This window comes from Mastomys coucha, unplaced genomic scaffold (genome assembly GCF_008632895.1).
Source record: "Mastomys coucha isolate ucsf_1 unplaced genomic scaffold, UCSF_Mcou_1 pScaffold22, whole genome shotgun sequence".
In the NCBI taxonomy this organism is placed as follows: Eukaryota; Metazoa; Chordata; class Mammalia; order Rodentia; family Muridae; genus Mastomys; species Mastomys coucha.
This window is the reverse complement of record NW_022196905.1, coordinates 208666088-208677091: the sequence shown is the minus strand read 5'-3', so window position 1 is coordinate 208677091 and position 11004 is coordinate 208666088. Positions and strand designations below refer to the sequence as shown.

The following is an 11004-nucleotide window of genomic DNA, read 5'->3' as shown; positions in this document are numbered from 1 at the left end:
CTCTCTCTCTCTCTCTCTCTCTCTCTCTCTCTCTCTCTCTCATTTTGGTTTTTCAAGACAGGGTTTCTCTGTGTAGCCCCAGGCTGTCCTGGAACTCACTCTGTAGACCAGGCAGGCTTTTAACTCCCAGAGCTCCACCTCTGCCTCCCAAGTGCTGGGATTAAAGTCCTCACCATGACTAGCCTAACAAATAAATGTTGAGGAGAAAAGAAGATGGTTAGAAGGAGGTGCCCACCTAGCTGCGATCCCAGTACTCAGAGCACTAAGGCAGGAAGAACACAGAGAAAGGCAGATCTCAAAACAACAGAAGAAGCAAGGCAAGTCAGTCAGCAAGTTGGGGCTGGAAAGATGGTTCAATGGTTAAGAACACTGGCTGCTCTTCTTCCAGAGGACCCAGGTTCAATTCCCAGCACCCACATGGGAGCTCAAAAACTGTAACTCCAGTTTTAGGGGATCTGATACCCTCAGAGATACACATGCAGACAAAACACCAATGTACATTTAAAAAAAAAAGACAAGTGTGTTATCCCAGCTAGTTAATAGGCCAAGGCAGGATGGTTACTAAATTCAAGGTTAACCTTGCTTACAGAGTGAGTTCAAGACCAGTCTAGCAATTTAAGGAGACTCTGCCCCAAGATTTTTTTTTTTTTTTTTTTAAGGCTGGGTAGGTAAAGGCATCTCCCACCAAGCTTGGCAAATAATTCCCAGGGCCTACGGGGCAGAAGGAAAACTACTCTCACAAGTTGTCTCTGACCTTCACATGACCTCCCCTCCCATGCACAATAAATAAATAAAAATGTAATAAAAGAAATCTGGTCTGGCTCAGTGGCTAGAGGTACTAAGTGTAAGGACCTGAATTCCGTCCCCAGATCCAGGGGGTGGAAGGACAGTTTCCTCTGGCCTTCACATTCACTCCGTGACACACATGTGCCTGCACTCTCTAAATAAATGTTTCTTAAAAATCCAAAAGAAACTTAAGGGAGCGCTGGGGTGTGATGTAGTGCTGAGCACATGCCTAATACACGCCCCTAATGCACATCAAGCCCTGGATTAAATATCCAGTTGTGCAAAAGAAGGAGATTAAACACGTGGGCCCTCCCCACATCTGTGCGGCAAGCCAGTTCCTACCTCAGGAGTTGTGACCTCGGGACACTTCTCCAGGGCACTGTGGTGTTTGGGGTCTGGGCTGGAAACTGAGGCTATGGTCAGCGGCTGTGTGTCTTGGGCAAGAAGTGAGGCTGGGTGCTGGGGACTGGATTCAAGGAGTGCAGGAGCCAAGCCAGGGTCTTGGGTCAGGGGCTCAGAGGCCAGAGGGAGTTCATCCATCCCGAAGATCTGCTCATAGTGCACAATGAGGAACTCAACAAGCTGAGCCTGGTGCCCAGAGTCCAGCAGACAGGCCACGGGGCTGGCACTGGTGGCCCTGGGTCCATCTGGTGGCCGCAGCAGTGTAGGCCCAAATACAATTCCCAAATTGTTGGCAGACATCTTGTTTTCTTCAAACCGAGCGGCTACCCTGAGGACACGTGGGGAGAAGAGTCAGGCGTGGAACTGGAAACAACAGTGGAGGATAAGCATAGGACCTGTAAGCTAGACTGATGACTTAGCCAGGCCACAGCAAAGTGACCAAGTCTCCGGTCACTGCTTGAAACCAGCTAGTCACATGGACAGTGTTAAAGTTAGGTGTGGGCATCCACAGTTCAGAGCTCCAAAGAAATGTGAAAGGTCAGAGGTTAATACGAACCACACAGGTAAGCAGTTACATGTTCAGGGAAAGAGGGCCATTATTTCAAGCTTAGGGACCCATGCACACCTGAAGAGATGGGCCACCAGGTGCCGCAGGGTACTGTAGTTAGAGTCAGGCAGCTGCACCAAGAGGGTCTTCAGCGAGCGAATAATCTCAGGGCTGGGGCTGGGGGTCCCAGGGTCGTCCCCAGGGTCTGCATGCAGGGTCTTTGCCAGAGAGATGAAGGCGTCGTAGAAGTGGAAGGGGACCACGGGATCAGTGAGCTGGTGGGGACAGGAGTGTGGGTGGGCTGCTGAGGGTCCCCCACCAGAGGCTATATGGCTCTGCCCACCATCTCTTGCCTGGAACCACCTACCTCCTGAAGAAATCGCTTGAGGACACTGGTGATATCGTGAGGAGAGTTCCCTGACAGCTCTACCAGTGCTCGGCCATTCTCAAAGGCCTGGCACAGCCGCTCCACACGTACCCGAGACCCACTGACCCGGTAGATACCCTGCAGGGTAAGGGATACCTGGCTTGCGATCTGGCCATCAGTGGGGACAGGTCACTTGTGGGGACAAGCAGGAATGAGGATGTCGCCTACCTGCAAGCCCAGGGCACGGTGCTCTATCTCAGCTGTGCATTTGGTAACCACAAAGGGTACCTCCTCCGGGAAATCTCTGGGGAGTTGTAGGAAGTCAACCCCAAAGAGAGCCATCCGGGCTGGAAGCCGTCGGTGTCCACAAAGGATGAGGAGGGTCTCCAGGCAGCGCTTGTGGCAGGTCAGAAAGCACTGGGGGAAGGGGGAAGGTGGCAGGTCAGAGAGCACTGGGGGAGGGGGGAGGTCACGGGGTTAGGAGTTCAGCTGGAGACTGGAAGGTTATCAGGGGGTCAACAGGAGATGAGGAGGTCATCGAGAAAGCCAGGGAATAGAGGATGCTTAAGAGACCAATGAGACAGTTCAGCAGGTAAAGGTGCTTGCTGCCAAACCTGACAACCTGAGCTTGACTCCCAGGGCTCACATGGAGGAAGGAGAGAGAGAGAGATCAAGAGATCTTCAGACAGAGGTAGGCCCTAGAGCAAAAAGGCTGTAGGGATCTTGGGTCAGTGTGTCCAGTGAAAGTCAGCAGCGGTCATTAGGTCCCTAGTCTAGGCCGCACCTCTTCACACTCAGTCCCGCTGACCATGAAGGCTTCACATTCTCGGCACTTGGCGGGGCCCCGCAGCCGCCGTAGTCGGTGGGTTTGAGCAGCTGTGGACAGTGTCCACTTCCTGAAGGGACTGCCTACTCCATTCTCCATCCCATCCCCCAGATCTGCAAGGAGGGAGGTCAAGGCTGTCAGGTTCACCATCTTGTCCTTGCAAGCCCATCAGCCCACCTATGTCAGGCCTTACCAGGGTCTCGCTCCTCAAAGTCATCTGAGGACTCCGTGCCTGTGGATGATGCCTTTACAAGCCGGCGGGCCCCAGCACCTGGGGTCAGAGGAGCACAGAGGTAGGACTATGGAGGTCATGGGACAGGCTAGGTCTAAGGAGACAGATTTGGTTTTCAGGGCTTTCAAAAACTCCCAGAGATAGCCTTGGGAGAAAGGGTCGGGGACCAGAGGTTAAGAGTTTAGGAATGCGCCAGGCCTTTGTTTGGTGGTTGAGAGGAAATTCCCACCAAGACAGTGAGCACATCCACACTTGAGGATCAGGGCGTAGGGTAGATCAGAGGCCAAGAGGTAGGTTGGAGATCAAAGGTCAGTGCTTGGTGGGAGGTGAAAGGGCACAGGTGTGTACGTAGGTGGGAAGGTCAGGTCCTACCCTCACCTGGGCTGGAAGTGGGAGAATCCAAGGACCGAGACTCACTGCCACCACCTACACTGTCCACATCACTGCCTGGGATCCCTGTGTAAGGACAGGTCAATCAGGCTGGCCCAAGGCCAGGCCCTTTACCCACAGGCCTCAAAGAACTTACCCTGGCTGCCTAAGCTGGCAACCTCCCAAGGGCCAAGCTCAGAGGAATCCTCCTCCAGCCTTGTAGGTAGAGGCCCCGAAAACTTCTTTTTTGTGTCCTGAGGGAAACTGGGAGAAGAGAGGGTTGAGGGCTTGATCCCCAGGAACCGGCCTGGGTGATAGCAAGTGGGCGTGGCGTCTGGGTCCCAGACGCCAAGGATATAGGTCTGAAATCTCTGGTGTCCAGGATCATCTTGGTGATCTAGGTCCCTTAAGTGTCCTAGCCCCAGATCCTAGGATTGGTATAACTCATCAAAAGTCTACCACAATCCTGTAAGCACCTCTAATGAAAGCCATTGAGCCATTTAACAGCAAGCAAGCAAACAAACACATGAGGGGCTGGAGAGGTAGCTCAGTGGTTATGAGCTCTTGGCCGCTCTTCCAGGACCCACATTCAGTTCCCAGGATCCACACTGGTGGCTCACAACTGCCTGTAACTCGTCCCATAGGATCTGATGCCCTCTTCTGGCCTCTGAGAGTACCTGCACACAGGTGGTATACACACATACTTGTCAATAAAAATAATTCTTTAAATAAAAAGACACTAAGCGAGTTCTGGAACAGCCAGGGTTACCTAGAGATACCCTGTTTCAAATATATCCCAGGGTCTGGCAGTCACGGTGCACGCCTTTGATCCCAGCACTTGGGAAGCAGAGGCAAGAGGATCTCTCTGTTTGAGGCCAGCCTGGTCTACAGATCCAGTTCCAGGACAGCCAGGGCTACACAGAGAAACCCTGTCTCACAAACAAACAAACATCTCCAAAACATTGAAGCAAATGGAGACTAGTTAGAAACCTAAGGGATTCAGCTGGGGTGGGAGTGTGTCAAGAGAGGGTAATGGAGGTGAAGTATAGTATATACATATATTAAAACCTGGCACGGGTTTCTGGCCTTACTCCAAGCCCAGCCCTAGGGCCCACCTGTGCACGGCAGGTGTGAACTCCTGAAAGTAGAAGGCGGGAGATGGTGGTGGTGGGGCCCCAGGTTGCAGTGTCCGAACAAACTCCTGGTAGCGCTGGCCAGGTTCAAAGGGCACACAGCACTCAGCCAGAGCAGAGAAGGAGCGGGGTCCTCGCTCTGCCTGAGCCCCTCGAAGTTCAAACAGACCCAGTGTCACCTGCAAGGATGGATATTTGACCTAGATTCCAGGGGGCTGAGCCTAACCCTTATAAAGCAAAGCCAATATTTGAGGGGGGGGCTTGTCACAGGCAGGCTGTAGGACTAAGTTTAGGGTGCCATCAGGGTATGGGGCCTGCAGTAAAGACGGCATCCTGGGGCCTCAGGGCTGAGTTCGGAACAGAGGAAAGGACAATGAGCCAAGGGTGACCGCGGAGGAGGATCTTACCCGCCTAAGCACTTCGTCTCCTTGCAACACCAGCTTTCGTACATGCGACACTATCCGCCGCTTAGCGGTCTCCAGATCTTGCTGGCGTGTATTGGCTTCCCGGACACAAGCCTGGTACAGAGCCTCCGCCTCATGTGCCTGGGGAAACCAAGGCAGAGAGGGCTTAAGTGGATGGGAGTTGGAGAGAGGTGAGTGGCCAGATGTTAGAGAATCTCAGTACTGTGTTTCCGACCTTGGCCTGTGCCTCCTCTCGGGAGCGCCGTCTGCGTTCCTGTTGCTTGTTGGATGCAGGAGATGCCTGGGAAGGAGGGTCCTCAGGGGACCCCTGGGAGCGTGCCCTCAGGTCCTCTTTGCGTTGAATGTACTGGAGCTGGGAACGCCGCAGTGCCTGCTTCGCCTCATTCTTGGAGGCAATAAGAGGACCATAAGCCCTTGGCCTGCAGAGGACTCCATTCTTTGGTGCAGGGCCCACCTGTGCCTGGCCTTACCATGCGCTTCTGCTCCTTCAGCCACTGTTCCTTGAATTCCTTCCTCCACTTCTCAATTTCCATCCTTTTGGCTGCCAGAGGCTGTGGAGTGGAAGACGGGCATGGGGAGGAACGCAGCTTCAGGAGCCCCATCTGTTCTGTTTCCTCCCCGACCCCTTTAGATACCTTAGACCTGAACCCTTCTCTGAATTTCTTTTTTTTTTTTTTTCATAACCAGGCCTTTTCTACCCTAAGTCCATGAGCAGAAAGTTATGTGACCACCCCATCTTTTCTTCAGGAGCCCAGACATCTGAGAAACGCCCATCCTGACAATCCTATTGGTATACTTTTTCAATTAAAATGTGTGCATGTGTGCAGGCATGTGCACATGAGTGTGGGTACCTATGAAGAGCAGAAGCATCAGATCGCCAGGGAGCTGGAGTTCCAGGTGGCTGTAGACTGCCAGCCATGGGTGGTAGGAACCAAACCCGGGTCCTCTGCAAGAGCAGCGTGTGCTTACCGCTGAGTCTCTCCAGCTCCCTGTTTCTATTTATTTTGCATTTGTGTAAGTGTGGAGATAGACACACTCATGCTGGGCATGTTTGTGGAGGACAGAAGACACTCGGGAGTCAGTTATCTCCTTCCTCCATGTGGGTCCCAAGGATCAAAGCTAGGTCACCATGCTTGGTGGCAAGAACCTTCACTGGATGAACCAACTCCATGGGTTCTTCTTCTTTTTTTTTTTGTTACTGGGGATTTGAACCCATGGCCTTGCTAGCTAAGTATTCTACTACTGTACTGTATTTCCAGCCTTTCCTTTTAGAAAGATCTATTTAGCTATTATTATGATGTGTGTACAAAGGCATGCGTGCCCTGGTCAGCATGTGTAGGTCAGAGGACAGCATTATGAAGTTGGATCTCTCCTCCTAGCTTTATGTGGGTTTCAGGGCTTGAACTCAGGTCTTCAGACTTGTACAGCAAGCGCCTATAGTGAGAATTCTAGAATCCTGGTTTCTTTAAAAAAAAAAAACAAAAAACAAAAAACAAAACAAAAAAAACCAAATATGTTTTCATTTTAATCCCGGGTGTGAGAAGGCGTGGGGCCTCTTCAGACTGTCCCCAGCAGCTGACTATGATTTGCCTCGTGCTCAAGCAGAGGCATGGTTTTGCCAGCTGCAGACAGCTTCTGTATCTGTGTGATGTTTGGAATTCTGAGAACGTTTCAGATGTTATATAAATTCTAGCACCCCAAAAGGTGGGAGTCTGTGGCTGCTGGTCGTTCTGGGGGTGGGGGGGGTGGGTTGGTCATAGTTTGTTAGTAGTCGTGCTCAAAGAAAAAACAAAAGGAAAGAAATTAGATTCAGGGAACTGTATCTCTCTCTTTCCTCTCTATCCCTCTTCCTTCCTAACTAGTGTTAGGGGGAACAAATGGGGGTGGGGTGCAAGGGTGCTGGGAGTACAGGGTGGGAAGAAGAAGAACCCCCAAAGTGGCAAAGACCAGCTACAGGCACCTTTACCTTCTGAGCTAGCTGCTCTCCCTGAAACCAATCTTCCCTAATACCCTCCCTCAATCGAAAGCACCACTTCGTGTGTGTTTTGCAGCCTCACAGAAAGCTGGGCTTGAATCTCAGTGAAGGAATGTTGGACAAGATCCTGAGCATCTCTGGGCTCCAGCTTCCTCCCAAGTGAAACTCCAGTGGGGCTCCCTCCTGGTGGCAGGCGGAGGACTTACCTGGTAGTAGTCTCTCTTCTGCTGGGCCACTGTTTCCATGGCCAGGGCTCCCAAGCTCAGGTCATGCTCCAGAAACAAGGTGTAGATGTATTGGAGTGGCATTTGGCTCTGGGATGGAGTGCAGGGCTAGCTCAGGAACTGAATGGATAGGGGTGGAGGATCTGGGGGGGTTGGGCTCTGGAGAGGGCTGGTACCTGCTGGAGAATGGCCACCTTGCCAGCCTCAGCGATCTTCATGATACTCTTAGCAAACTCGAGCTCTAGGGGGAGGAGAGGCAGTGGTCTACAAGCAGCCAGGGTTTGGGTCCTGCTTGCCTTCAGGAGCTGGGCAGAAGCAAGTCTCACCATAGTTGGCTCTCTTCTCTGTCCAGGCCAGCAGCTCCTTGGCATAGCGGCTCCATGCTTTAGCATACTCCAGGGCAGCATCCACACCACCCTTGGTCCGAATGAGTCGCAAATCCAGTTCTTCCTCTGGGTCAAATAGGGAAATCCCTGAGCCCAGCACGCCACTCCCCCATGGAAGCCTTCCTTGAACCCCAGACTAGACCCAAGGCTTCTGTTCCACACTTTCATGGTTCCCTAAAGCTCTCCCTTTGGAATCACTCTGATGATTTACAAATTCTCTGCTAAGACTGGGGAACCCTTCAGGACAGGGGCATGGATCCACCTTGGGCTCTGCCTTGTCCCCTGCATCTGGCACAGAAAGAGATCTGTGATGTCTCAATGAAGGCATGACCTCCTTACTCCTCTACCCTTGTCTGACACCCTCCCCTACCTGTGAGGGGTACAGGACCTTCTGGGGAGGGATCGCTCCAACAACTGGCTTCACTGTTCTAGGGTAAGAGGGTGAGAGACAGCATCAGGAGCAAGCAAAACAGCAAGCGAGCTTCCTCACCCAGCACCTTGACCCTGCCCCCTACCTCCTCAGTCACTACTGTGGCGGTGTCAGCCTTGTCAGGCTCCAGGTCTTCTCTGAGTACAGGGTCTCCAGCCAGGGGATCGAAAGTCCTGGGGGTGGGGTGGGGGAAGATAATGGTGTCAGGAAGCCATTTCTGTCCAGACTGTCCTTTGTTGGGGAAAAAGTCCTGGGATACTAAGTCAGTTGAGGGAGAAGGAAGAGATAAGTCTTTGATATTATCTGTGATTTAGAAGGTGTAGTCTGAAGATTTAAGGGGAGGCTGTAGTTTTTTTTTTTTTAAGCAGAAGCTCTTGTCTCCTGACAGGCCTTCAACTCAGTGTTGGCCTGATTCTCTGCCTCTACTTCCTAAGTGCTGGAATTACATTCACGCAGCACCACTCTGGTTGGTTTATTTATGCAGTACTATGGATGGAATCCAGGCCTTTGTTTATGCCAGACAAGCATCCTATCAATTGAACCTCACTCCCACCCCCTTTTGTGGTACAGGCAGGGTTAAATCCTGGGCCTTGTGAATGCTGTGCACCTGTTCCATCTCCATCCCCAGGTGAGGCCCTTTTCTGAAAACAAGACTTGAGAAAGGCTTGGAAGGGCCATAGGCAATTTCACGAGGGAATAAGGGGTGTGTGTGTGTGTCTCAGGATCACTTTTGAGATAGACCCCAAATCTAGAATACCAGAGGGCCCAGGTGTTTGGGGGGCTCCTGTCTTAGGCTCAGGAGATGGGAAGTCAGGGTGTCCTGATGTGGGGCAGCATGATACCCAAATAATTAGAGAGCTCAGCCCAACGTAGTGACACAGGCTCAGACTCACACGTTCCCCAATGATATCTCGAGGTTGTCCAGGCTCTGGAAGATGTCACTGTATCTCTTCCTGCCCTCAGGAGCTGGGGTTAGCTCTGGGGGAGGGAAGTGTAAGAAAACATGAGCCAACCAGTGTCTCCCTCCACCCACAGTAGTGGCAAAGCAATCAGAATGTACCTCAACCCCTCTCAAGCAGAGGTGGGAAGAGGAGAGGGAAAGAGAGGGAAAGAGAGAGAGAGAGAGAGAGAGAGAGAGAGAGAGAGAGAGAGAGAGAGAGAGAGAGAGGACATACACAGACAACAGAGTGAGTCTAGACAAGACTAGTGAGGGTAGTGAGAGATGAGAAAGAGAGAGAGAGCGAGAATTGGTGGGGTCATTTCTGATCCCACAGATGGATCCAGGCAAAATTAAGAGAAGCGGTTGCTCACAGCTACAGAGACACCACACATGGGAGGACCCAGAAGCAAAGGAAGGAAACAGATGCAGCTGCCATATGAATGCTGGAGTAGAGGGCTGGCTTGACAATGGAGCCACATGGACCCCAGGCCAGACAGATGGAAAAGCACGTGGGACACACAGGCACTTAGCCTGCGGTATAAACACACGCGAGTACGGCTGAAACCACGAGGGACAAGACTGAATGACACTCGACACACAAAGACAGCAGGAAACATAACCCAGTTCTAGTTACAATTCTGCCGCCGCCCCCTGGCCTGATGCCTCGGGGCTACCTGCAAGAATACTAGCCATGACACCCTGCCCCCATCCATCCTACGATCAGAAGCAGAAGCGGCCACTTCCCCTTCCTGGGCCCCTTCCCCCAGGCATCCGGGGTGCCCGCTCTGCCAGGCAATCCGAGGGTCGGAGGCTGGCGTCGTGAGCACTGTGCGCTTCGGGGGTCTCCAAGGTGCTCGGGGATCCCCTCGTTCCTTCCCCTGCCAGTACTCCTTTCCCGGCTGTCAGATAGCTCAGAGGTAAGTTGGGCTCTCTTGTTTAGGAGCGGTGGTGGGAAGCCCCCCTCGGTCCCCACCCCCCTACCTGTCTCCGCTGAGTCCATGGCGAGGCCCGGGGGCAGGGGGTGGGGTGGGGAACGCGCGGTGGAGCCGAGATAGGGACCGGGCTGCGCGCCGCCCGGGACCAGCCCCGATTTCCTGCCTCTGCCGACCTAGTGGTGTGGCCCCGCCCCACCTATGCCACGCCTCAAGACGACCACGCCCCTCCCGGAAGCCGCCATCGCTTTTCTGACTAGCCTCCAGAGTTTGCCCAGTCTCGGTGTAGCGGAGCCCCAGAGAGCCAGGGGTTGCCTTCTGCAGATTTCTGTGGCACCCTAAGTCCCTGTAGCGCTCTTCCAGGAAGCCAGGGGTGCCTGCCCCAGAACCTTCCACACCCAGCGACTAGACTTAACTCCTGGCGTAGGCTTTTAGATCCAGGCGCCCCCTGTGGAGAACTGACGGTATGAGGACTGCAATGAACCCCAAATCCCCAGCATCCTGGGGCAGGCTTTTGTTTTGTTTTTGTTGTTTTTCCGAGACAAGTGTCTCACTATTTTGGCCTGGCTTGGTCTGAATTTGGTGTTGTAGGCCTGATTAGCCTCTGACTCAGAGATCCCCTGCACGGTCTGCCAGCTGAATGTTGGGATTAATGATACACACCGGGACTGGAGAGATGGCTCAGCAGTAAAGAGCACTGTCTGCTTTTCCAGAGGTCCTGAGTTCAGATCCCTAACAACTACGTGGTGGCTCACAACCATCTGTAATGATGGGATCTGCTACTCTCTCTTCTGGTACAGCATGAAGACAGGATAAAATAAATCTTTAAATAAAAAGTGCAAAGTGCTGTTCCGTTGGGTGAGGCTCCTGAGGTGGTTGGCTCCCTTTCAAAGCAGTCAGTGTTTTTAAAAGGCAGGGCCGGGCTGGTGAGATGGCTCAGTGGGGAAGAGTACCGACTTCTCTTTGGAAGGTCACGAGTTCAAATCCCGACAAGCACATGGTGGCTCACAACCACCCATAATGAGATCTG

At 52.7% G+C, this 11004-nt stretch overlaps 1 protein-coding gene across 1 annotated transcript in view; it reads right to left on the bottom strand.

Moving 5' to 3' along the window:
- The window catches only part of Gmip (GEM interacting protein), a 12654-nt gene extending 2496 nt beyond the window's left edge, over positions 1–10158 (bottom strand). The window contains exons 1-19 of the mRNA XM_031340032.1: positions 10024–10158; positions 8996–9080; positions 8188–8275; positions 8043–8100; positions 7613–7738; positions 7463–7527; positions 7269–7376; positions 5558–5638; positions 5302–5472; positions 5070–5207; positions 4645–4841; positions 3687–3793; positions 3539–3616; positions 3122–3199; positions 2887–3041; positions 2331–2519; positions 2103–2240; positions 1814–2010; positions 1129–1516 (exon numbers count right to left, since the gene is read on the bottom strand). Of these exons, the coding sequence (XP_031195892.1) occupies positions 1129–1516; positions 1814–2010; positions 2103–2240; positions 2331–2519; positions 2887–3041; positions 3122–3199; positions 3539–3616; positions 3687–3793; positions 4645–4841; positions 5070–5207; positions 5302–5472; positions 5558–5638; positions 7269–7376; positions 7463–7527; positions 7613–7738; positions 8043–8100; positions 8188–8275; positions 8996–9080; positions 10024–10042 (2466 nt within the window). The 5' untranslated portion in view covers positions 10043–10158. The remainder of the gene's footprint in view (positions 1–1128; positions 1517–1813; positions 2011–2102; positions 2241–2330; positions 2520–2886; positions 3042–3121; positions 3200–3538; positions 3617–3686; positions 3794–4644; positions 4842–5069; positions 5208–5301; positions 5473–5557; positions 5639–7268; positions 7377–7462; positions 7528–7612; positions 7739–8042; positions 8101–8187; positions 8276–8995; positions 9081–10023) is intronic.
- Between the last annotated feature and the right edge of the window lie 846 nt (positions 10159–11004).